Genomic DNA, 24,967 nt, shown 5'->3' on the forward strand with positions numbered 1-24,967 from the left:
GACAGGCGAATGCAGGTCTTTTTACCTCGAAGATGGCTACGGTCTTCCGGCGAATTCTGGCCCAGGTGAAATTGCCCACTTCTTCCGATTCTGGACGAACTTTACGTCTATGCGGCGAGCGATTCAAGATTCGAAGCAGCCTCAAGTATCAGACTCGCCAGATTCTACTGTGGGAGTGCCAATGACCATCGAGCCATTCGTCTTGACTCATCATGATCTTGCGCCTCGCAACCTTCTAGTTTCTCCGTCTGGTCAGCTCTCGCTCCTGGACTGGGATTTGGCGGGGTTTTATCCTGTTGCCTTCGAGTACGCAGCCATGTACAATTTCCACTTTCCTCAGGACTGGGGTTTAATGGCCCGTTTACGGTGGCATCTCTTTGTGTGGATTGGAGTTGGGTATTATGCGACTGACGCTCGCCTGCTAGAAATTATGCGTTCTAGATTCACACGATTCTCCAGGGGAAGGAGATTCGAAATGTTGGCAAAAGGTGGTCCCTCCAGATACCCTGTAAAATGATATTGTTCGTAGATAATATCAGATATATAGTAGTAGGATAGTAGGTAGTTGACTGGTAGCGAGTGGATGTCTTGGCGCCAGGGGCCGATAAGATTACACCTTCTCCGTCATTTTGTCTTTGTTGTCCCCATTGCCTTCAGTTCAGTAATGTCGACCTGCTGGGAAGATGGGTGACCTCGGAATTTCGTTTCAAACGTAAGTATGCCCTCGATAGACATGGCAGATCTACTGACATACGCCAGCATCAAGTCGCTCCTCATCTTCTTCGCCCCCGTCATCATCCCCCGGGCGATCAACTTCTATCGCAGTCTCCGCGTGGCATTAGCTTCTCGACCGACGCCTCGCCCTCTTCCCACCAATGCCTCCCGCGCGTTGAACATCCTCTTCCTCGCCATTCTCGTGTTCCTCCTTCTCAGTCTCCCGTTCAACCCCCATGCCCCCGCCCCCAGCATCTTCAGCCTGACGCGGTCGCGCATCAACACCCCAACCGATGTGATCTTCAACCGGCTGGCGCGATTCCGACCAGGGAACCGACTGACCGATGCGGATACCTTACTGCGTTCGAAATTGACCTCTCTGGGCGCCCGGAAAGTGTATCTACGCTATGGACCGAAGGCCTTGACGGATTGTCCGTTCTGCTCGCTGGACAGCGTCAACACCTACCTACTCTACTACCTGCCGTTCAACACGCTGATTCCGCATCTGGTCCACATGGTCATTCTCGGCGTGGTGACCTCGGCGCCGCTCGCCGGCCGCGAGGCCGCCAGCTGGCGCAACAAGTTCACGCTGGCGGGCCTCGTCCTCGCGGCCCTGGATCTCTATGTGGTGGTTTCGTACGACCCGGTGCAGTCGGCGTCGGCGGCCGTGCGCGCCGGCATGACGCCCCCCGCCAGCCTGTACCATCGCATCACGCTGCTGCGCCCGCTCGCGTTCGCCGTCTTCGACAGCGTCTGCGCGGGCCTAATCTACGTGTCGGCGACGCAGCGGTTCTTCTTTGCGCCGCCGTCGCAGGCGGACCAGGTCGACCAGCTGGTGTCGGCGGCGCTGACGTCCCTCTCCGGGGCCAGCTCCAAGCTCCATGCAACCAGCGTGGCGCGCAACGCCGTGGTGCGCGACAAGGTGCTGAAGGAGCGGGACGATGCCTACTGGCGCACGGTGGTGGCCGGGGAGGAGGATCGCAGCGGCGGGAGCATCTGGGAAGAGGAAGAAGTGGTACGAGCCATGTCGCGGGCGATGGCCGGACAGGGCGGCGTGGATCTAGCGCAACTGGGCGTCAATGCGACGCAGTATGTGAATGGAGTGACGGCTGGGCTGGAAAGTGACCAGACGGGCACTGGGGGGAGTGGTGGCGCCGAGCCACGCGGGTCATGAGGGGAGCGTTGGTGGGGAAGCGTTGATGGACAACTTTGGTTACGCTGATAGCGATCCTCGGGGTGAACCTGGATTCGTAATTGTTCGTACCTAAGCTGATGATTCGTATTGTCCTTATTGCACTCTGTATGATGCACGGTTATTCGTACGTTGGATGATGCAACCTATCCACTACCAAAAACCCATTTGCACCGGGAATTCTTTACAAGTATACCTGGAGTATCGGGATGATCTGCATCGCTTAGGGCTCCAACTGATCAGACGACCGAGCACGATGAACCTCGAGAACGAACCAGAACAGCGTGTGAGACGGTGAGCCGCTTCGATTGGAGATTGTTGTTAGGGTTGGTGGTGGTTGGAGTCGGCGGTGAGGAGGTACCGCACCGGTACCTGGGAAGAATAGGGTGGTGCGGTGGAATTCACAGGTACCGGGCAGGTATCGTGGTACGTAAGTGACGTCCCGCGTGAAACAAACACCGTCCCCTCATCGACTCCAGTTATCAAACGATCCAACACAATCTTTTCTGTCTTGGGATTCTTCTTCTGTTGATGCCTTCTGTCCTCTTCTCTCGCATCGAGATATCTCCCTTGCCCCTGGATATTCCGCGTCGCTGGTGGTGGTCTTTGCATTTTCCTCTGTGTTTACTTATGATTTATGCTGGATTAAATCCACCGGGTTCATAAAATCACCTTTTCTCTCTCCTTCTTTCACCTCCTCCGTCCTCGTCTCTCCCAACAATCTACGACCAGTCCGGCACTTGGTCCTCATTCCTGTCCTCCCAACAATCTCAACATCCCGACACGAGTGTGTGTACCCGCAACCGAATCCCGATAATCCCGTCCTCCACCTCTCCGCCCTTCTCGCTTCCGCTCTCGCTTTGACTCTCTCAACTCGTCCCGCTCGCTCTACCTAGGCTCTACCTAGTGGTCGGGAACCACTTCGTCCTCCGTCGCTTCGATCCTCTCCCATTGGTCTTGAGCACTACCCCAGGACCTGGGATCCTCTCAGATCTCCGTCATGGCCAAGGACGTTTCGTCGCCCGCGCAATCGGTCTCGGATTTGAATGCCTGCGTTTCCTCTTCCAATGGCCACCACCGTCCGGCCGCCAAAGAAACCACGTTCCGTGAATGGGTCGTGCAAAACCAAATCGGTATGTCTTTGCCGGTCCATCGCGATCCCCCAAATAAAGAGCAACTCAATCGCCTTCCGCGGTAATGCTCGCAAAGGCCACGTGCTGACCATTCGCCGATCTATAGGCATTTCCTTGACCACCCTGTCCATGCTGTTGGCCGTCCACCACCTGTACCCATCGCTCCGCCCATACACCACGCCATTTTTCGAATTGTCGTACTACCAGCCGTCGCAAGGCGTCTACGTCCAAGGGTGGAATGACGTTTATTTCGTCGCCAGCGCCGCCATCGCATTCACCGCGATCCGCGCCATCACCATCGACTGGATCCTCCGCCCCGTGGCCAGCCGCTGCGGCCTGAAGCGCAAGACCTCTGTCCGGTTCGCTGAACAGGGCTGGCAATGGCTGTACTACGCGTTCTTCTGGACCTTTGGAATGGTGCGCCGTCCTCGTCTCGTCTCCTCGCATGTCTGTTACATGCGTAGCGCTAACTCTTCTGCTTTCTCTAGTATATCTGGTCCAACTCCCCCTATTGGATGGATTTCCGCGCCATCTGGTCGGAATGGCCTGCGCGCGGCGTGTCCGGGACCCTGAAATGGTACCTCCTGGTGCAATTGGCCTTTTGGGTGCAGCAAATCTTTGTTATCAACATCGAAGAGCCGCGGAAAGACCACTACCAGATGTTCACCCACCACATCATCACCAGCACGCTCCTGGGCTCCGCCTATATCTACGGTTTCTATAACGTGTCCAACGTGGTGATGTGCCTGATGGACATCGTCGACCTCCTGCTGCCGGTACGTCTCGACCCCACAACCAGCGAGACCAGCGACGCTAACAATGTATACAGACCGCCAAAATCCTCAAGTACCTCAAATACGAGCGATGCTGCACGGCCGCCTTCGTCATCTTCATGGTCGGCTGGCTGATCTCCCGCCACATCTTCTACCCGCTGCTCTGCTGGTCCATCTACAAGAACGTGCCGGCGGCCATGTTCTACGGCTGCTACTCGGGCACCACCGCCGAGATGATTTCCACCGACGGCTACCCCGACCAATTCACCTACCTCTTCTACCCCTTCCTCAACATCGACGGCCCCATCTGCATGAACCGCACCATCAAGTGGATCTTCCTCTCCTTCCTCCTCGCCCTGCAGACCCTCTCCCTCATCTGGTTCACCATGATCGTGCGCGTCGCCATCGGCGTCCTCCGCACTGGCAACGCCGAGGACTCGCGCAGCGACGACGAAGAAGAAGAGGCTGCAGTCGATGCCGCCGCCGTCGCGGGCAAGGACGGCGCCAACGGCAGCGCTGTGCCCGCCGACGTCGCCGCCGCCGAATGGCGCCGCGCCAACGGCCCGTCGACGGTGCGCGCCCGCGGCCGCGGCCGCGTCCGCCTCGGCGAACAGAGCGACCGCAAGGCGCTCCTCGGCCGCATCGGATGCGACAAGCCTACCTAGCTAGCGTTTGTCGCCTGCGATGCGGGAGGGCACGTACAGCGCGCGCCCCCCTCGCCATCCATACGCAACGCAACGGCCAACCCACCCCCGGCCCCACGAATCCCATGACCGATATACCGCCGATTTGCCAGCTTTGTCCTTTTCTTTTGATCTTGATACCATACCACGGGAACTGGTGGAATACGTACGTACCCTATGGAAAGTGATAGCAGCGTCTCTGCTTTGTTGATTTCGTTTCCCGCCCGCCATATCTATACGATTGAGTGATGCCATGGATGATATTTGGAGGTTGTCATGGATATATGCGGCTTGATTTGCTTTCGTTTTCGCTTCGTTTAATCCTTAGACGCAATCAATACCCACCAATTGAGATGACGTGATATATGTGTATAATAGAGCAATGTGATTAGATTGGATCCGTCCTGTCGTTTCATACGGAGTATCTGTTGCATCGTCTATGGATATCACTACCAGAGCAGATACAGATACGTTTTTCTTCGATGGCATTATGTGTTCATATTATGGACGTAACGCATGGGAACTGGCCCGCCAAAGTCAAGTAGATAGAAAATACAGTCATCGCTCGTCGCACGTTACACATCGCGGATCGTAGACGGTCATGTCGTGCCTATAGTGGGATTATGTCAAGATGGGGACATTCACAGCCGGAGAGGGCGGGATCGCCACGCCGAGAATCTCCTGGCGCATCTCGTCCTCGTCCCAGAAGTACTCTGCCGCTACGGCACGCCGACGCAGTCGGGCGGCCAGAGCGTCGTCGTCGACGTAGTCGGACCCGAGGGCGCATTCCTGCTGCGTGAGAAGCAGGTCGATCAGCACCTGCCGCAGCCGGTCCCAGATCGCCCCGTGCCGCTTCCACTCCAGCCGCTTGGCGATGCGCACCATGCGCGAGACGACCCAGCAGCGGTCGCCGTTATCGCCGGCGTGGCCTTCGGGGTGACCGCCGTTGTTGAGGAAGAGCCATAGGACGGAGGTGATGCTCGGGTTGGTGTGGGGATTCAGTTTGGTGACTTCGCTGTTGAGCCATTCGAGGTAGTGGTCGAAGTTGGTGGAAGTTTCGTAGCACTCGTAGAGGACGATGGCGAGGAAGAAGAGACAGGCCATGCCTGTGTATTCGTCGATGAAGCGGATGTCGCGGATGCCGTGGTCGTAGTCGGGGAGGGTGGTGAGGATGGAATAGAGGTGCGTCTGCGGGACGAAGTGCTTGACGCGCTGGTTGGTTGTTGGGGATGATATGTTCGGCGGGGACTGCAACACCACGCTCTCCAATGCGTAGAGGTGGCGGAAGAAGCGCAGAAAGTCCTCGCATGCCCGGTACTGCTCGCACAGGCTGTCGTTACCTTCCGCCGTGTTGGGGCCATGCGGGATGGCGAGATGGGCGTCTGGGACAAGAAAGTCGAACCCAGACGGACAGCTGTCGGGGACGCTGCCGGTCCATGGTAGCGATGTACTGACGATGGCCTTTGGGGCACAGCTAAAGTCCACCCTGCAGAGTGTCAGCGGGGGTTATTTCTGGCGGTGGACGGCCCGGCCATACCAGTACAGAACCTTTTCTAAGAAAGGGCTCGATTGACGCATGCCTTGCATGCCCCCACGGTTCCGTATCATGGAGGCCAGGCCTCTGAAATGCATGCGCTCGATCGAAGCGTCCTTCGACCATTTCTCCATGGCATTAGCAACGGTATGATAGTACTGGGGGAACCAAATACCTCGATAACAGCCATCGTCGCCACAGCGTAGATCGTCCCATCCAGCTGGCCTTTCGAGTCGCTTTGGATGCGCTCATTCATCAGTCGCAGCGCACGCATCTTGTGCGTGAGACTCTGCACCGATTCCTTTTTCCCCTCGACACCGGCACGGTGCTTCGAGGCGATCGCAAGCATGGCCTGGAAGGGCACCTCATCGTGCAGCGCGAAACGACGAAAGATTTCGACCATTGGGTTGTTTGCGATGGAATCACCAAACTTGTACATCATGGACGGATACGTCACCACAACTTGCAATTGTAAGCTCCTACTCAGACAGTCCAAGGCATGCGAGTGGAAGCCCAGTCGTCAACGAGGCCTACGCTTCCCTCCACCTGAGACGATTGAAGCATCCAGGGTCAGGCACTTACAATGTTGGATCAACTGATGATCCGCATTGCTGATGGTAATGGGATAAGAGCTGAAAGGATCTTTCGAGCCTCCATCCCCCCGATAAACCTGGGCGGCTGGAGATTTGGTCTCCGAAATAGGCGGCGATTGTACTTCTTCACTTTTGATAGGCTGTGGTTTAGAAATGACCAGGTGAGGACGCACATTCTCCTTTGCAGCGATTTGCGTGTCCCCATCCTCACGCTTGACCGAGACAACGCCTTTATCATCCTCCCGAGACTCGTCCGGCACATCTTCCTCTTTGGAAGACTGACCGGCGCCCTGAGAAATGGACGTGGAACGAGTCGTCCAGCCACCGACAGGCGCACGGGAGGGCCCGAGTCGAGCAATGCTGTCTAACCGCCGCTGGTGCATATACTGGCGCATGGCATGCCGACGAACCTGCCGGCGCGACTCATTATCGGTGACCAGGACAAACTCAAAGTTTTTCGCCTGGGCCGGTTGCTGGCCCGATCGCGAGGAGGACCTAGACGGACCGGAGTGACTATTATTATTACTCCGGCCCAGCCGTCGCGCCTGCGAGGCACCCGACGAACTGGGCCGGCTCACGCCATGACTACTGTCGTCGGGCTTAGTCCTGGGCCCGGCGCTGTCGTTCCCCTCTTCCCCCATGGTGTCATGATCTGGCGGTGACCGGGCGACGGTGGAAGAGAAAGCACAGATCAGGCGGGCGGACGTGTCCGGTGGGGAAGCGAACTACCCACCGGTGTGTGGAGTTGGATTGGCTTTGCTGAGGCGATCAAGGGCGACAATCGATGGAGGCAACCAGGAACACACCGTGATGTGACCAGGGGGCCGCATATTCCACGAGAGGATGGATCGTGTTCACTGTTGGTGAATTCCTCATCTCCCAATGTTCGCCCGCCGCCCGATTTCCCTTTTGGGTTTCCCCACCTTGCCTTCACGTGGTATGACGACATGCGACATGCTGACTCATTTATGCACTTCATAACTAGTTACATAACAGTCTCATTGCAGCTATTAATCTTCTAGTGGTCTCGTATTCGAGGTACAGCCCTACCATGCCGGTGTGGTAGCATCCGCCTGGGCTGCTGTCGACTGCCACAGGCCCAATGGTCGATGAGATGGTATCTTTGCCCGGCTGCATAGATGGAAGGCCAAGATTTGGCATCAGCAACTCCATGACTCGACTGCATAAGTCTTTGGAATGAGCTTGTAGCAGACGACTGTCTCAAGGACCAAAGTCATCGCCCCATTGAGCAGTTTCCAAATCCGTTGAAAGGAGCAGTACAAGAGGACAGTGGTCTGTGGATCCTGGTCATCACACGGGGACTCGTCATGGAAGATGCAGTCATGTCCCATCCATCCAAGGGCGGCTCTGTTGGAGGTGTCTTGTTGTCAAACATGGGCTTGATGCCCGTTGTACGTGTATAATGGGCGAGGCAGTTCAACCGCCATTCTCCCGAAGTTTCGCCAGTGCTGCCATAATGCCCTCGCTCATTTCTTCCTCCTGAGTTGGATTACGATCAGCATTCTTTCCCGACTCAGTACGGCCCTCTCCCATCTCAGCCGCCAGCATCGCCTCATTGTCATCGGGGACATCCAAGGATTCCGATGCGGCAGGGCGAGTACGACGCGCTTTAGCTCGTGATTCGCCTTCACCACCCGTCTTTGTAGCCGCTCTTTTGCCAGGGTCGACTCGGAAGTCTTCCCTCACTGCATTACACCACTTTCTAACCTTCTTCTCGCCCCATCCAGGTACAGCGCTGATCTGTTCCGGCTGGGCGTTGACAGCGTTCTGTAAACTCCCAAATGTAGATATGAGACTGGCCGCGTCCGATTTGTTGATACTCCGGGGGGTCGTGACGAATTCAACCAGGGATTCTTTATATGACTGGGCCTGCTGCGTGCGGATGGCGGTGGGTTGAGACTTCTCGGAGGACTTGAATAGTTCAAGATAATGCGCAGCTTCGGGGGCGGACCAGCAGAGCACCAGCGTCAGGTTGTTCACCAGGGATGTTTTGGAGAGCTCCTTCAGACTGTCCTCGTGGTTCGGAATATCCACAATAATCAGGAGAATGCGGAGGAGGTATTTTCCTGCTAGTTGCCGAATGCGCGAGTAGATATACTCGGGGTGTAGTCGGTGGTATTTCAGCGAGAGGAACAACGCGCACGTCGTAGTGCCCACAACATAATCCGCTGGAATGTCTGCGTATTCCCACGGTACAATCTTGATGAAGTCCAAGATCGGATTGCCTTTTTGCCTTGTCGAGACTAAGATCGCAGAGGGAGCGGTCCGATTCGGAAGCGCCTGGGGTTTCGGTTGCTGGACCTTGGAGGGCGGTCGTGTCGTGGGCGTTGAGGCGGTTCTTTCTGGAGCTGAGTCCGTGGTCTTCTTTTCCGCATCGAGAAGATCGTTGAAATCGGCATCGTCACCAAAATCCTCCGCCATTGTGTCTGTCGGTGTTGCGCGTAGATGAAGCTTCGTATCTAATCGCGGGAGATGGTCGGCCCATTGACCCTCACCGCCCAGACCCACTCTTATCCCGCAAAACCACCGGTTGATATTTTCTGCCGCTGATTTTGTCGCAAGGACAAAAAAAAAGTCACTTCTGTCTTCCAGCCATGGCCGGATCCGACGACCTCAATAAAGACCGTCCCGACGGAAAGATGGAAGGCTCCGCAGAAGCAGAAGTCCCCATGGATACTATGAAGAAGGAAGATGCCCAGGAATCGCAAGTCTCCACGCAACCCAGGAGAACTCTGTTCGTCCGATCGCTACCCGCTTCCACCACGACGGAGAGCTTGACGGAATATTTCTCGCAGTCCTACGTGATCAAGCACGCCCTTGCTGTCCTTGACCCGGAAACCAAGAAATCGAAGGGATATGGTTTCGTGACCTTTGCTGATGTCGACGACGCCAAAGCCGCCTTGGAGGAATACAATGGCTCCGTGTTTGAGGGAAAGAAGATCAAGGTTGACTACGCCCAGCCCCGTCATCGTACGATCGACGAAAGCCTGGGCAAGAGTGTACCTTCTTCCGAAGCCCTTGAACGGAAGAAACAACGGGAACAGCAACGGGCGGCAGCCCAGCCACCGAAGTTGATCGTCCGCAACTTGCCTTGGAGCATTAAAGAACCGGACGACCTTGCGGTTCTTTTTAGAAGCTTTGGCAAAGTCAAGCAGGCTACACTTCCTAAGAAGGGTGGTCAATTGGCTGGTTTTGGATTCGTGATTTTGCGAGGAAAGAAGAACGCCGAAAAAGCGCTAGCCGCAGTCAACGGGAAAGAGGTCGATGGAAGAACCTTGGCCGTCGATTGGGCCGTTGAGAAGAAGGTTTGGGAGGATTTGCAGAAGGGCGCTGAAGAGCCGAAAGAAGAAGATGCGGAGGAATCTAGCGATGTTGCCATAGCCGAAGCCGACAAGGATGAAGATGAAGACGATGATGAGTCTATGTCTGCTGAGGAAGACGAGGAGGACATTGACAGCGACGAAGAGCTGGACGAGGATGAAGACGATCTTGAAGAACCAGAGGAAGAAAAAGAGGACGAAAGAACCGCTGCCACGGTTTTCATCCGGAATCTGCCATTTACGTGTGACGACGAAATGCTGTATGAGCATTTCACCCAATTCGGAAACCTTCGATATGCCCGCATTGTGGTTGACCACGAAACAGAACGCCCTCGTGGCACTGGATTTGTCTGTTTCTGGAAGGCCGAGGATGCAGCGGCGTGTGTGCGCGACTCCCCCAAGCAGCAAGATCCAGTTGTCGCCGAAAAGGAAAAGTCCAAGAAGGCCTCCACTGCCATGAAACATTCTGTTCTGCAAAATGAAAATGCCGATCCCACCGGACGGTATACCCTCGAGGGCCGTGTACTCCAAGTCTCTCGTGCAGTGAGCAAGTCGCGCGCCGCCCAGCTCGAAGAGGAGGGAGTATCACGCCGATTAGTCCGCGATACTGACAAGCGTCGCCTGTTCCTCCTCTCCGAAGGAACGATCCCGCGCAACTCTCCACTGTACCAGAAGCTGTCACCCTCCGAGGTCAAAATGAGAGAAGACAGTTACAAGCAGCGACAGAATTTCATCAAGAAGAACCCCGCCCTTCACTTGAGTTTGACCCGACTTTCGATCCGGAATATCCCACGACACGTCACCTCGAAGGACCTGAAGCAGCTCGCGCGACAGGCTGTTGTTGGGTTTGCCAAGGATGTCTCAGCCGGTATCCGCGAACCTCTTTCCAAGGACGAATTGCAACGAGCCTCTGACGAGATGAAAGAGGCCGAGCGCCTGAGAAAGAAGAAGGGATTGGGTGTTGTGAGACAGGCTAAGATCGTGTTCGAAGGTCGTGATGGTAGCAAGGTCGCCGAGGACAGTGGCGCCGGAAGAAGCCGAGGATATGGATTCATTGAGTATTTCACTCACCGTCATGCGCTGATGGGTCTCCGGTGGCTGAACGGCCACGCGGTGGAAGCGCCAAAGACCGGCTCCGAAGACGTGAAGGACAAGAAGAAACGGCTCATTGCAGAGTTTGCTATTGAGAATGCCCAGGTTGTCAAACGTCGAGCGGAGCAACAGGCCAAGGTGCGCGCTTTCAAGAAGGATCAACAGAAGGGAGAGAAAGCGCCGGGCGGCGACCAGTCGAAGGGCAAACCGTCTCCCAAGGGCCAGAAAAGGAAGCGGTCGGACAGTACTGGAGGGAAAGACAAGGATTCGGGCGATACGGAGGAACAGAACAAGATCGCTAAACGCAATCGGATCATTGCGAAGAAGCGGATGCAACGGAGAACTCGGAAAGGAAAGGCGTGATTTGGCATGTACAAAGAAAAGTTTTATAGACGCTAATTGTGTGCAAATAATTCATTCAGAATTATCCTGCGATTCAAGACGAGATACCAATCTCAATCGGAAATGGGAGCATCCGAATGGCGCTTCAGAAACAAACAGGAGGTAGTTTCCCTGGGTATAATAACTTCATCGAACGGGCTTCTGCAACCCCGATTTGTGCAGTCTCTAATAGTTCGTAGCATCCTTCACCTTTCCAACGATATTATATCTCTTACTGAAGAAGGTGAACCATTCATCAAGCACGGTCTTCTCCTTGTCATCCAGGTCATACCAATCGGGGACGCAGTTTTCGGGCTTGAGCGACGAACAGGCGAGAGCACGAGAGGGGTCTTTTCCAGCGAACACTGGAGAAAGGGCGTGAGTATAATCACTCAAACCGGGGTAGCCCATCGATCACGTACCATGATACTGGCCGCTGGGGCTGTAGGCGGGATTCTTGGACACGTCGAAGACAATGCCCTTGATGGCCACCAGCGTCGGGCGGCTTGGATCCGTGCCTGCAATTCAAGTCCACACAGTTAGTCAGGGAATTTGAATAATTGGACGTTTGTAAACGCTCGATTAAGAAATTGGAGATCAGAAGCACACGTACCATCACACTTGGACAATTCCTCCACGGTTATGGGGTCATCTTTGGGAGGATCCAGCTGGACCGGTACCTTCGGGGCGAATCGCTCAGACATTGTGAGATGGTTTTTTGAGGTGAATTGAGGCGAAGATAGTGAGCTGTCGAGTGCAGCTTGAAGGAAAGGAAAAGAAAGGTCGGAGAATCTCACTCGGCGGGGCAGGCGGGGAAGTTCGGAGGCCGACGTAACCGTGGGTCTGGCGTTATTGGGGAGTTTGATGGTGTTCGCATACCTCGGTATGGGACTAGGTACAGTTGGAATATAGATTAGGCTCTATGTCTGGTAGAGGATTGTCTAGCTAGGTAGTTGATGATCGTCCATGAGGCTTAATTAGGGTCTGCTACCTTAGGTCACTACAGGGACCGCTTGATTGCAACTTTGGGGTAAGGTTACCTGCAACCATGTGCTGGCCAACCAGATCTCGGATATTCGCATCACCTGCGCTCTCCAGGCTGACGTCAAGCACCGCCATCAACCGTGTCGAACCGCAGCGTCGAGCTTTATCAGCTACTTCTACTACCCTTAGAGTCTCATAGCGATGATATACAGACGACCTTGAGAGGGTTTTCGTTCTACTACCAGTTCAGACCGCGCATTCCCCCCGAGCTACAAACATGTCTATGCATCACGTCCATCCTGAGAATCTACAACACCCCTCAAGGCGATCTCCTCAGCAGTCGGGTTCTCAATCCGAGGGCGCGGAACATCCTTTTGAAGACGATCTATCGCATTACCTCCATTATGACGACAATGCCTCCTTTTTCCCACCGAGCGATCTAGGCGAGAAACCTCCTTCGCAGGATTCCGAGAAACTATCTTCAGAAGGGCCGAAGAATCTGCCTAATTCGCCTGACGAACATTGAACGTTGGCTGGAATGTTTATCGATAACTGTCTGGGTTCGGTTTCCAGATTGTTCTGCTTGCATGCTACCTTTTGTCCATAGGCAAGGGCTGTGGCAAACATATATGGTCTTGTAGTTACCACATGGAGTACATATCTTCTATGAGCAGTCGAGGACTGATGTAAGCCACAAGACTGATCTTGAGCGTAGATTTGCCATCAGTATTGATTCAGCTGCAGGAGTCGGCACATTATGTATTTTCTAATTTACTACAAAATCCCCTCTATTCATACATGTTGGACTATATTGGACTCATTCTGTCGCTTTGCATGATACTAGTTCCAAAGTAGTTAGTGGTAGCTACAGCCTCGGTTCAATAATCCTTAGCCTTTAGCGATAACAACGGGTTCCACTTCCTCTACCGTAGTGCGACACCATGCCCCCTGCAGTATAGATCTCTACCCCTCTCACCTCGTGTTTCGCTGCAGACTGCGAGTTTTAATCGTTATCCCTGCAGTGTTGTGGTTCTTTGCATCCTACCGCATTGCTTATCAGGACACTTATCAGGACAGTTGGGCGATCCTTCAGGGAGAAATATAGCCAAGCATCCATCCGACTCACGCGATGCTTAACCACGAGGGTTAACCTTCGGGTAGCCGACTGGCGGGGGCTGACAACACAGGAACTTTTGTCTCTGATTCGCTTCTGGATGAAAACCAGTCAATTGCCTACAGAGTAGGTAACACAAGAGCATCATAATCTGATTCTAATTCTTTCTATTGAGCGGATCGCCTATCCCTAATTTTCCCCTAATGCACATGTCCCCGCCTCCCCACGGAACCGGAGGATACTACGGTGATACTACCGTCTTGGGCCCAGTCCAGCTAGTCTAAATCCCCCAAAACCGGGAAATTTTTTTTTCTCGGACGGCGCCGAACATTTTTATTCTCCTCAGATTCTGTGTTCTTCTTTCTTGCTTCGACTTGTTGCTCCTTCTTTCCCGACTTTTCAATAATATGACCAGATAACCCGCCTCCTGACTGTAATCCCGCTATCAACCATGGCCTACTCCGGCCCCGATATCGAACATGGCGCAACCTCAATCACGACCGCCATCCATGGCGGGGTATCTCCCCCCTCCGTCAATCGAACGGAATTCGGGACCGACAAGCTGTCGCAACGGTCCGGAGCTTCAGTCGCAGCCGTCCCTGAGAAAGGCGCCGTAATCGACGATAGTGAAGGGTCTCTCGACAACGGTTCGACCAAACCAGTCTACGATCATACCCACCGGAAGCTCAAGCCTAGACATATCCAATTGATCGGTATCGGCGGTACTATCGGCACGGCCTTGTATGTCCAGATTGGAAGTACTCTGATCAAAGGAGGACCCGCGAGTTTGTTCATCGCATTCTCCATATGGTTAGTTCCCTTGTCTTGGTTTTGCGTATTTGTCGCTTGTCTTGGTTCCCTTGTCTGTCCCGTTGTCAACCAGGACTGGTCTTTGGAAGAATAGGAATTTTTGGTAGGTACCTAGGTTTGTGGACTACAGATGCAAAAAGAGATATATTCTGGTAGGAAAGAGAAGGGGATATACCGCCATCTCTTGAAACAAACGTTCGCGAGGTATCAACTATGAATGCGAGCTTCAAAACAACTTCCTGGATGACCAGCACTGGGACAGCTGCTTCTAACTCAATCGTTCAACGTTCAACTTCACAGCCCTTGTGCTCTTCTTGAGAACTATCAAATCTTATGTTTCTCTCTCTATAGGTGCTGCGTCATTTGTTGTATAACAGTTTGTACGGATCCCTGCCCCCGCACTCCTCGGAGCCCATCTATGCTGCCGCCAGCAACAATTCCACCCAAAGCAACTTTTCTTGCGTCCTCTTCCCGATATCCACAGCGCCTATACCATGTGCCCTTGCGATCAACACACCCATGCGACGATGGAGGACCAAGAAGCATACTCCTCACTCCCATTGCGACTGAGGGGTCTACTCCCTGTGCCCGTTTATGCCCTATCTTCTGGTCTGCAGCTTTACTAAGAACAGGAATCACTAGGTCTGGCCGAAATGGTCACATACTTGCCCATCTCGTCGCCCTTTATCCGGTTTGCGGCGCGCTATGTCGATGACGCCTTCGGGGTCGCAGCAGGGTGGAATTTCTTCGTCTTCGAAGCTGCTCTGGTACCCTTTGAAGTGACTGCATGTAATTTGATCATCAATTACTGGACTGACAAGATTCCAATCGTGGCCGTCATTGTGATTGTACTAGTGCTCTATATGTTCGTCCAGCCCGCCTGCTGCACGGCTCACCGCTAACATGCGAATGTAGACTTCTGAACGTATTCGCCGTGCAATGGTACGGCGAAGCGGAGTTCTGGCTTGCCTTGGGAAAGGTCCTGTTGAGTGTGGGACTGATCTTCTTCACCTTCATCGTGATGGTGGGTGGCAACCCGCTCGGTGATCGGTTCGGCTTTCGATACTGGAACAACCCTGGCTCCTTCGCCGAGTACTACAAGACCGGCGACCTTGGTCGTTGGCTAGGCTTCCTTGCATGCTTGATCCAGGCCAGTTTTACCATCGCCGGACCGGACTACGTGTCCATGGCCGCCGGTGAAACCGTCAACCCTCGAGGCGTCCTCCCTAAGACGTACAACGGGATCTTCTACCGACTCACGGCATTCTTTGTTCTGGGTACCCTGTGTGTCGGGATCCTCGTCCCTTACAACGACGAAGCGCTGGCCGCCGCGTACGAGAAGGGTCTGCCTGGCGCAGCCGCATCGCCATACGTGGTTGCGATGGACAGACTCCACATCCCCGTTCTTCCGCATATCGTCAACGCGATGGTGCTTTTGGCTGCGTTCAGCGCCGGAAACAGCTACGTCTACTGCGCCAGCCGCAGTCTGTACGGCCTGGCGTTGGACCGCAAAGCGCCCCGGATTTTCACCAAATGCACAAAGTCCGGTGTGCCTATCTACTGTGTCGCGGTGGTCTTGCTGATTGCACTCCTCGCCTTTTTGCAGGTGTCTAACAGCTCCTCGGTGGTTCTGAACTGGTTTGTGAATTTGGTAGGTGGTTCATGCTTCCCCCGAAGTCGCAGATCTAATCAGCTCTCACAGGTCACTGCGTCCCAGCTGATCAACTTCACCGTCGTCACCTTCACCTACACGCGGTTCCGCAAGGCTCTCATCGCGCAAGGCGTCCCCCGGCACACGCTGCCCTACCGCAGTTACGGCCAGCCGTATGTGGCTTATGTCGCGATGACATGTACCCTCGTCATGACGTTTGTGGGTGGATACACTGTCTTCCTCCCGGGCGAGTGGGATATCCCGACGTTCTTCTTCTCGTATACGATGATTGGCGTCTTCCCTGTCCTCTATTTCGGGTGGAAATTCTGGCACAAGACCAAGTTCCGGTTGCCGGAAGAGATCGATATCACCACCGGAGTGGAGGAGATTGAGGAGTACCAGCGGAATTATGTTCCCACCCCGTCGAGGTAAGTTTGTCAGCGTCTCGATTGAGTCAAGCTAATCTTTGGCAGCAACATCTTTTCCAGGTTCGCCGATTGGATCTTCGGATGACGGTGTTATGGATGTGCCATTCTATATATACAATATACGACATAGACCAAGTGTATGAAATTCTTTAACCATGTCGCATTCGACGTAGATTACATATTATACAGCGTAGATCTCCCGACTGAAATATACACGGCACCCAGTCCTATACCCAGCTTCAAACAGACAACGACACCAAGATAGAAATCCAATCACTTATTCCCATCCTCTCCCTCCTGCCCAACACCAGCCTCTTTAAGCGCATCCATCCGCAACTTATTCCGCTTCCCCAGCACGCGCAGCGTATTCTTCTTCTCAATCTCCGTCATATGCTCCCAGTTCGCGATGCGCGACAGCGTCCCATCCTGGTTCACGACCAGCGGGCCCAGATGGTCCAGTTTCACCGACGACCCGCCTTCGCTGAGGTCGAGTTTATGCGTCGGGTCTGCGGTGCTGGCGTCGGGCAGCGCCAGGTAGGGTTCTTTGCGCTGGTCGGGCTGGGCGTCGCCCTGCGCGTTGGTCTTGGCGGAGTGTTCTTGGCTGTGGGAGGAGGACATTGTGGTGTAGAGGTTTGCTGGTGCGCACTGCGGGTAGGCGATGGAGGTCCGGCTGAGGGTGTGGGAGTGTGGTGCGAGTTTGAGGGCGTTGGCGGCGGCGGGTGAGGCGATTGCGCGGGTTGGTGTGGATAGGAATGGATTTAGGATGAGGTGGAAGAGTGTTGCGCGGGAGAAGGTGTGGAGTGGCGTGTGCATTGCTGTGTTGGTGGTGGTGAGGTGAGAATTGAGTTGTGAGGGTTTAAATCGGTGGTTGCTTTTGGGTGGTGCTCTGCGGAGGATTCTAGAACGATCGTCGATCCCGTCCGCATGACGTTGGTTTGTATACTCCGTTACTCTGGTGCGCATACATACTTTCTGGTCCTACAATTTTTATATCGTCGGTCCTTTTTTTGTACAACTTGTAGTTAACAGTTTGGATGTAAATTTACCAATACCTAGCCCAGGCAAGGTCTAATAAGGTGGTTCGTATCAAAGGTTGGATTGCTGTTGCTGTATCATTATTTGCTTACACTGTTGTTGAAGTAGATTCAGGATTCTTCTCTAAGTGGAGCAACCAGGATGCTGTCCCCATTCATAATGAATCGGCCCTCGGACGGCTAGCCAGCTGACTCGGATGATGCCATGGCTAGGACCCTTAAGGCCTAACATGGCAGGACGAACATAGTATCGCGAGCCATCATACACCACCATCGTGCCCAATAAACTCAGGGTATCGTACTGTTATATAACCATCCACGACAACAGATTATACGACAACAGTCACATACAGTCATCATCATCCCCCCAGAAGAGCCACGTCGCACTGATCAAAAGTTTGATACCTGCGACCAGCCATATCACCGCATAGATATCCCCCGTTGCCTTGGTAATCCATCCCCCGGCGATAGCCCCCACAAAAGTTAGGATAATAGAGAGTAAACGCCGGTCCCGTTTCTGGTTTCGAAGGCGAAATAGCTTGGGGTCTGACACCAGGTCACATAATGTGACAGTAACCACCAGCGTTGGGAGGTCGTTGTAGCCGAGCGCACGACTAGCAACAATCTGCCCCCCGGCCTGGATGCTCAATAATACGATGAGTACTTCCTGGCTCCATATAATCTCTATATTGCGTTCGCTGCTGCTCTGAAGACCCGGTATAGCCCCACTCTGAACTAGGAGTGCTGTGATGATGAGAAGGAGGGATTGGATAAAAAATGAGATGAATAAGGTTCCTCGGCGTTTAGGGCCAAGGGCAGCGTTCAGATAAGCAAACATGGCGCACCCAAGGACGAAGCATCCGATTGAAGTCAAGCATGGGACCCAGCCATAAGGGTGCGTGTTTTGGTTGGAAACGCCTAAGCCGACCAAGAAAATGTTCCCTATGGCAGCGATGAGCTAGATCGAGCAAATGAGATGCGATTTAGCGAGATCCATACCGGTCTGCATTGTAACGTAGGTGTAATGGGCTGCGGCTGTCAGCTTCTATCGACCGCGCTCCTGGAATCTGCGACTAGCTCACCTAGTAAAAGAGTACTGTCCACTAATCCCAAGCAGAGACAGCAAGCCTGAAGGGGTTTGTCGGCATGCTTCGGGACGACATCAGTCTTGAGCCTATCAAGCCATGTTTGCTTGAGGGGAGGAGGACTTGTCATTGCGAAGAGTAGAAGACGCTTTCTGGGGGGAAAATTCGACATCGATCGTCTGGGTCGGTCTACTTGCATACTTGCTCGATCCAGAGGCGGTCCTCTAATATATTGCTCGTAGGACGGTGTACTGGCCATTGGAACTCTTTTTCGGAGGGCGTCAACTGCCCAGACGCTGGGCTTCACCGGGCCGCAGCCAAGCAACAGAAGTTCCATCTTGGATGGAGCTGGCGTCTAATGTGCGATGATGTGACTATCGGCGGAGCCTCGATATGCAGAGGGGTAGATCCTAATGGTATCTATATCTTGATACGACCTGAAAATACCCCAGAGCGGGCCGACCCTTCCATCTTATGCGAAGGTTGTTGATCCTGCACTACGAGCTGTGGGGCCTTATCCTTTTGTAGAAGGGATTAGGGCGTCTGTTCGTGTCGAGTATGCGCCGAACTGTACCATCAACGACTCTTCGAATACAGCCCTGTTCACTTGGAAAGGAGAAGTCCATATCGTGCAGTGCCAAGAGCAGATGTGCTAAAAACTAGGCTCTGAATGGCTATGCAGGCGTCTGCAGGCCCAGGGAGAGAAATGTGATTGCGATATCCTTGCCTGAATAGGAACTCCGACTGGAGCTGGTTGATAATCAATGGCTCCGGTTCTCTTTACGGTTAGACTAGCTCTTTGTAGGAGGTATCTTCACTCGGGATACCATATACGGACGGGAGTTGGCATGGGCAGACAAGCATATGCACGTCTACGTACTTGATTTTCCATAGCTATGTATGGAGTGACTTAGGTACCTAATTGAAGAACACACGTAACGAAAATAATATGTGGATAAGCAGTGCACGGATATACACTGTATATCAATCTACTATTTACTAACATACCAACCATGGACCGAAGGATCACTGTACTATATGTTTAGGATAATTCGGTTTAGTTCTTCTCATTCAATGATATCGTACACGCTGCCCATAGTAGGCAGAAGAGTTGTCAACCCTAGGCTCCTTACTATCTTGGCGACTGGTCTTATATTCTGAGTCGATCATGCTGCCGCGAGTGACCTATGGGTGGGACTGTTCGCTGCATCGTGCGCATCGGCAGAGCGCACTGATCGTCTGAAATGTACTCCGATGGGTAAGGATGCCGATCAGATAGCGCCGGGCCGAGTTTACCGCAGGCTCTTACTCCATGTATCCTTCTCTAGAACCCGAAACTCGGGCCGTACTCATAGAGACTCCTTCCATCTCGGCTTGCGCTCAATCGGATACCTACCTGTTGACCTTAACCGGCCATGTTAGAGGTCCATTGCGACCCACCGATAATAGACAGTCAGCTTCTTCTTCTAGCTATAAGAAACAGGAGTAATATACCAAACGTGGTTTCGGTGGATGAACAGTGTTTGCAGAGACTGGCGACAGAGTAAAACACCTTGGTAGGTATATTCACCGCTGTGAGCAGGGAGTGCAACACGACTAGACCACAACAGACGACATTCAACTGTGGAGCATTCGCTGTCTCTGAAGCATTCGCTGGTAGATGTTGCACCGTCGAGCCCAGGCCCACATGGATCGGCAGTTCAGAGACCCAAAAGCAAATACACGCGTGCACTGCCGTGTAGATCAGGGCGAATAATGTTAAAATATACCTACGTGCTTGACCTCTCGTATGAGAGATGCCCCACGTTATCGCAGTCCAACAATATCTAACTAGGCATTTCCCTAAAGGATCCCAGATATCTACTGACCGATATGGTATTGGTAGTCTTTAACCTCTTTGATCCATACTCCTGTTCTCGTAAGTATTGGCTTTTAGTCGATGTCGGATAGCTCCCATGGAACCGAGCCGGAGAATATAAAGAAAAGAGGTATAAAGCTAATTTCTGCCCATTACTTTGTGATGAGCCAGAAAATCTTGTCTAATCACTGAAGGAAATGGGGTGTAGTCGGAAGATGAGCTGAATCGGTGAAAAGACAAGAAACCTCAGGGTCTAATGTGCAGAAGAATCCAAATCCTCAGTCATCCTAGATATTCAGAACGTATAGTTACTCACCCCGTTCAACCCATGATCGTACCTTGTTGATGCTAATCGCTAATATTTAGAGATGCTATCGGAACCACCAATTGACCTGCATTATCCGTCAGTAAAGAAGTCAATCCGACCAGACAGCAGACACTTACTGAAGCTGTAACCCCATCTCCAACCCCTTTAATACTGTGCCACCACCCCTTGGGGATGAACATCCCATCCCCCGCTTCTAAACGCGCCTCATACCCCTGGTATCTGGGCCCCGAGTCCGCAGGCCCATCTCCCCAAACGGCCTGCTCCAGAAGCTCTCTCTCCCGCCCCTGCATCATCTCCTCCCCTCGAAAAGCGGCCGCCTCGCGCCCGCCACTCTGACCGAGCTGTCGCCTTACCGTCGCAAATAACGTCTGGCCATCGCTCGGTGGGAGGAGCCGCACGACCTTCTGTCCCGCAAGCTGCACGAACAAGTTCGGATTCGGGTCCCGATGCAGCGGTGTATACGTTGGTGGACACCCGATCCAGACATTGGTATCATACACGTCGCCCTTCCCAGCCAGGCGTACAATATCGGGGGTCGGGAAGTCGTCACGGAGGGCCGGGGGCAGGTCGGTCAATTGGCATTGTGCCAGGTAGAGGCGTGCTGACTGGGGCTGGGTTTCTGCGGTGCGCATCCATTCCAGGAATAGGCTCAGCGGCGCGTGGAATTGCCGGAAGGTGAGATTATCGGGCTGCGTTGGGGAGTCGGTGGTTGGCGCGGCGGGTTGCGATTGTGTGAGCTCTAGCGGGACAAATGCATTGGCGCCGTGTTGCGCCAGATACTCCGTATTTAGTTGAGCGGCAGTGGACGCGGAGGGTGGTCGGAACCAGCGCTCGAAGGCGGGCAGATTGTGGCGGAAATGCTGGCGGGGGAAGACGGCCGGTTGCTCTGGGACGAAGCTTGTTTCGCGGAAATAGTTCACACTGGCATCTTCGAGGGTGTTGAGAGGAGTTGGCTGGAAAGATGCCTGGGAGGATGTCGGTTTTGTGGTGAACAGAGCTCGGTGGAGGGTGTAGAAGGACGTATGTGCGAATAGTGAGGACCGTCGCGGTAACCACCGGAGGGAGCTATATAGATAGCATTGCTGAAGCTTCATTCCGACGGTTGTCTTGTTGAGATCCTCTATTAGGGCTAAAGATGTGATCGATTGCGACAGAGTGAGTTATTGATTTGGAGATCTTCTCCGTCCATCTTCGGGGAATCTCAATTCCGAGGCCCGAACTGAACATGTCCTATCGTGCGAGGAGTTTAGTATGTTCTCTGTCAGTACTGTGCGATCCATATCTACATTATTATGGTGAACTATGCCAATACTGATCTGTCAATTCCATATCCATGAGGCAAATCAATTCTTGAGCTTGCGAGCAAAGAGGTGGCTCCAATTACTAATAATCTCCCTGATTATCATTACCCACTCCGGATCTGGGGAAACGGAAACCCCCGCGCGCCCACTCGAGCTGGTGGGAAGGAATCTCTCCGCACTTGAGGCTCGCCTTTTCTCCTACCACGACAGATTCTATCGCCGCAGAAAACCGTCCGCATGGCTTCAGAGTCCCCTCAGGTTGACAGGACCGCGCCGCCGCCGGCGACAGCAGAGCAGACCAGTCCCTCCGGCGGGGATAGTGCGAAAAGGAAGGCGGAACAGACCAACGGAACGCACACGCGCACGAAGCGGAATCGCTACATCTCCATCGCCTGGTATGACCTCCCCTCCGCTTTCTTGGGTAATCAGATCCTCGGTGGTGGGCTGACCGCTTGGCCAGTAACGAATGCAAACGACGCAAGATCAAATGTAACGGCCAAGTGCCGTGCCAACGCTGTGGCCACCTGAATCTTGAGTGTTAGTACCCCAGTCCAACTGCCATGTGAAGCGACTGCTGCCGGCCCACCGCATCGCATGATTCTCCATGTCTTACAATTCAGTCTTATAACCATTGACCATCTTTGATAGGTCGATATGCCCCTAATTGCTGCAACAATAATTTCAAGGACTCCGAGTATGTTAATCCCTCAATTTCTTCTCTCCGTCTCGATTCCGCGAATGTATCACTAACATCGGATCCCAACCAGAGAGTTCCGCTCTATGAAAGATCAGATTACTGCGCTCCAGGATCAAGTGAATAGCCTGTTTACAAGTTTAAGCGATCTTCGCTCTCAGAGATCTTCCATCGACTCTCCAGGCTTCGATCAGCATTTCTCTCGAGATGGCTCCCAGCCCGTCTTCACCCCCATGCCGGCGCGGGTCCCCAAGCCGCGAGTCAGACATCCCCGTTTCCATGGTCCCATTAGCTCAGCCTTCAACTTTGACGTCGCAAGGTCAAGTCTTCAGAACATGGGCATTGCCCCGGCAGAGGAGGTTATCAACGATGACCTGACCTCAGCACAAGCTACCCCTGCCGAGTCGCCTCCGCAGGTCCCATCTTTTGTACCTCCTCTTGTTCATCCAACCAAGGACCCAATATGGACGATCAAACGCGAAGAGGCTCTCCGGCTCTGTCGTATTTATGAAGAAGAAATCGGAATCATGTACCCGCTCGTCGAGATCGACAAGGTAACCCAGCAGGTAAACCTGCTGTATACCTTCATGGAGGCTGCGACACGGACCGGGTTTGCCCAGCGGGGGCTACCTGGCTCCGACGGCCTTCAAGACGACAGTACAAATTTGTTGAAGATGATTCTTGCAACAACCCTGATCGTCGAAGGAGGCGGACAGAGTGAACTCGGTCAACGTCTCTACCTCAGTGTTAAACCCGTGATTGAGGCCAAACTATGGGAACCTTTGGATATCAAGACTATCCAGCTTTTCGGGATGGTGGGAAGTAGTCTTTATTCCGGGCGTGGGGATTGGCAACTGATCTCTCTAGGCTACCTATCACTTTCACACGGATGATGATGCCATGGCTTACCGCGTTATCGGTCTCGCTGCTCGCATGTGTCTCGAAATGGGCCTTCACCGACGGGATGCGCTCGCGAAATCCTTCCCTAACGAGGAGCAATGGCCTGAAGTGATCAAAATTTTCTGGGCAGTGTACAGTCTGGACAGACGCTGGAGCTTCGGAACAGGGCTGCCCTTTGTCATCCAGGATGAGGACATCGATCCCAACCTGCCGGAACCGGTAAGAATGCACTTAGTGTTTGCATGCAAATGTGCCAGTTCATACCGGCTAACCCTTTGTCAGGACTCGTCCCTGCCGTATTTGAAATGCATGGTATCATACAATCGCATTAGCTCGAAGATCTGGTACTCTGGACTAGGCTCCGAAGGTACAACTGATATCCGCCGAGACGAGATCGGCTACCTGGACTATCAGATCCTCCAATGGTATAAGCAGGTCCCCGACTCGCTCAAGTTCTACTCCGTCGAGTCTCCCAAGCACGGCGAGAACGCCAGCCGGGGCCTCCGACGGCTACGAGTACTGCTATATCTTCGTATGAACCAGCTTCGTATCCTGATCTACCGCCCGGTCCTTCACTCGGCTGCCAGCATCGCGGAAGACAAAGGTCACGCGCAGACTGTGGTGGATGTCGCGAAAGACACCGTCCGGGTTCTGACCCAGCTCAACCAGATGTCGGATATCTATCGCACACAGCAGATCACGTTCAACTACTTTCTTGTTGCTGCGTTGGCAGTCCTCTTCCTGGCCGTATGTCATGCACCAGCGGAATTCAACCGTCAGGTGCGAGACGAGTTCTACATGGCCCTCGACCTGATCAACGGGTTCAGCACCAAGTCGTATGTCTCCAAGCGGCTATGGAAGACAATCAAAGGTCTCCGGAAAATTGGCGAAAGACTGGGTGTACTGGTTCGTCCCTTCGGATCTGACTCCAACGACCCTCATTCAACGGCGGCCGTGGCCATGGCTGGGTTGGCGGGTCACCCAATTGAGAACATATCGGTGTACGGTTCCCTGAACGGTGTTGGTGAGCTGGGCAACAGTCCGTTGAATGGACTGCAGATGAGCCACGAACTCACGAACCTGTTCGAGGCCGTGGGCGGATTCAGCTCATTTATGGCGTCCGGCACGGGACCAGATGGAATGAATGGGTTTGTTGGCCACGACGGCGAAATTCAAAATACGGGCGAGGGACTTTCAGGAGTTTTGGGGGATGAAGGAGAGCTATCACGAGTCATTCGAGACTTGTTTTGAGGTGATCTGCTGGGCGGTGCCTTCTTGTTTGTATATACGGAGTTGTAGGCCTGTTTATATCTCCCACTTCGCCAGTTTTACCACACTCCCCAT

At 53.6% G+C, this 24,967-nt stretch overlaps 10 protein-coding genes across 10 annotated transcripts; 5 read left to right on the plus strand and 5 right to left on the minus strand.

The window, feature by feature from the left end:
• Nucleotides 1-683: 683 nt before the first annotated feature.
• ATEG_05593 (uncharacterized protein) lies at nucleotides 684-1,888 on the plus strand (the record flags this gene model as incomplete). Its single annotated transcript, XM_001214771.1, has 2 exons — nucleotides 684-712; nucleotides 760-1,888. The coding sequence occupies 2 exons, from the start codon at nucleotides 684-686 to the stop codon at nucleotides 1,886-1,888; spliced, it is 1,158 nt and encodes a 385-aa protein (XP_001214771.1).
• A 1,018-nt stretch (nucleotides 1,889-2,906) lies between these two features.
• ATEG_05594 (putative longevity-assurance protein (LAC1)) lies at nucleotides 2,907-4,477 on the plus strand (the record flags this gene model as incomplete). The annotated part of the gene is made up of 4 exons (XM_001214772.1): nucleotides 2,907-3,039; nucleotides 3,146-3,456; nucleotides 3,528-3,815; nucleotides 3,869-4,477. 4 exons carry the CDS (start codon nucleotides 2,907-2,909, stop codon nucleotides 4,475-4,477), a joined length of 1,341 nt encoding a protein of 446 aa, XP_001214772.1.
• Nucleotides 4,478-5,116: 639 nt separating this feature from the next.
• ATEG_05595 (uncharacterized protein) lies at nucleotides 5,117-7,263 on the minus strand (the record flags this gene model as incomplete). The annotated part of the gene is made up of 4 exons (XM_001214773.1): nucleotides 5,117-5,981; nucleotides 6,033-6,145; nucleotides 6,205-6,491; nucleotides 6,612-7,263. The coding sequence occupies 4 exons, from the start codon at nucleotides 7,261-7,263 to the stop codon at nucleotides 5,117-5,119; spliced, it is 1,917 nt and encodes a 638-aa protein (XP_001214773.1).
• A 796-nt stretch (nucleotides 7,264-8,059) lies between these two features.
• Nucleotides 8,060-9,064, minus strand: ATEG_05596 (DNA repair protein RAD10; the record flags this gene model as incomplete). The annotated part of the gene is made up of 1 exon (XM_001214774.1): nucleotides 8,060-9,064. The coding sequence occupies one exon, from the start codon at nucleotides 9,062-9,064 to the stop codon at nucleotides 8,060-8,062; it is 1,005 nt and encodes a 334-aa protein (XP_001214774.1).
• A 248-nt stretch (nucleotides 9,065-9,312) lies between these two features.
• ATEG_05597 (mRNA-binding ribosome biosynthesis protein NOP4) lies at nucleotides 9,313-11,418 on the plus strand (the record flags this gene model as incomplete). Its single annotated transcript, XM_001214775.1, has 1 exon — nucleotides 9,313-11,418. One exon carries the CDS (start codon nucleotides 9,313-9,315, stop codon nucleotides 11,416-11,418), a length of 2,106 nt encoding a protein of 701 aa, XP_001214775.1.
• A 204-nt stretch (nucleotides 11,419-11,622) lies between these two features.
• ATEG_05598 (putative progesterone binding protein) lies at nucleotides 11,623-12,140 on the minus strand (the record flags this gene model as incomplete). The annotated part of the gene is made up of 3 exons (XM_001214776.1): nucleotides 11,623-11,801; nucleotides 11,859-11,954; nucleotides 12,050-12,140. 3 exons carry the CDS (start codon nucleotides 12,138-12,140, stop codon nucleotides 11,623-11,625), a joined length of 366 nt encoding a protein of 121 aa, XP_001214776.1.
• Nucleotides 12,141-13,985: 1,845 nt separating this feature from the next.
• On the plus strand, nucleotides 13,986-16,508 carry ATEG_05599 (putative general amino acid permease (Agp2); the record flags this gene model as incomplete). Its single annotated transcript, XM_001214777.1, has 6 exons — nucleotides 13,986-14,344; nucleotides 14,460-14,496; nucleotides 14,977-15,209; nucleotides 15,260-15,995; nucleotides 16,047-16,423; nucleotides 16,484-16,508. 6 exons carry the CDS (start codon nucleotides 13,986-13,988, stop codon nucleotides 16,506-16,508), a joined length of 1,767 nt encoding a protein of 588 aa, XP_001214777.1.
• A 188-nt stretch (nucleotides 16,509-16,696) lies between these two features.
• Nucleotides 16,697-18,879, minus strand: ATEG_05600 (uncharacterized protein; the record flags this gene model as incomplete). Its single annotated transcript, XM_001214778.1, has 5 exons — nucleotides 16,697-17,309; nucleotides 17,393-17,401; nucleotide 17,551; nucleotides 17,809-18,399; nucleotides 18,744-18,879. The coding sequence occupies 5 exons, from the start codon at nucleotides 18,877-18,879 to the stop codon at nucleotides 16,697-16,699; spliced, it is 1,350 nt and encodes a 449-aa protein (XP_001214778.1).
• Nucleotides 18,880-20,771: 1,892 nt separating this feature from the next.
• On the minus strand, nucleotides 20,772-21,822 carry ATEG_05601 (putative JmjC domain protein; the record flags this gene model as incomplete). The annotated part of the gene is made up of 2 exons (XM_001214779.1): nucleotides 20,772-20,792; nucleotides 20,845-21,822. 2 exons carry the CDS (start codon nucleotides 21,820-21,822, stop codon nucleotides 20,772-20,774), a joined length of 999 nt encoding a protein of 332 aa, XP_001214779.1.
• Nucleotides 21,823-22,956: 1,134 nt separating this feature from the next.
• Nucleotides 22,957-24,874, plus strand: ATEG_05602 (transcription factor domain-containing protein; the record flags this gene model as incomplete). The annotated part of the gene is made up of 3 exons (XM_001214780.1): nucleotides 22,957-23,538; nucleotides 23,591-23,842; nucleotides 23,906-24,874. The coding sequence occupies 3 exons, from the start codon at nucleotides 22,957-22,959 to the stop codon at nucleotides 24,872-24,874; spliced, it is 1,803 nt and encodes a 600-aa protein (XP_001214780.1).
• Between the last annotated feature and the right edge of the window lie 93 nt (nucleotides 24,875-24,967).

The sequence above is a fragment of the Aspergillus terreus genome, genomic scaffold (assembly GCF_000149615.1).
Source record: "Aspergillus terreus NIH2624 scaffold_7 genomic scaffold, whole genome shotgun sequence".
In the NCBI taxonomy this organism is placed as follows: Eukaryota; Fungi; Ascomycota; class Eurotiomycetes; order Eurotiales; family Aspergillaceae; genus Aspergillus; species Aspergillus terreus.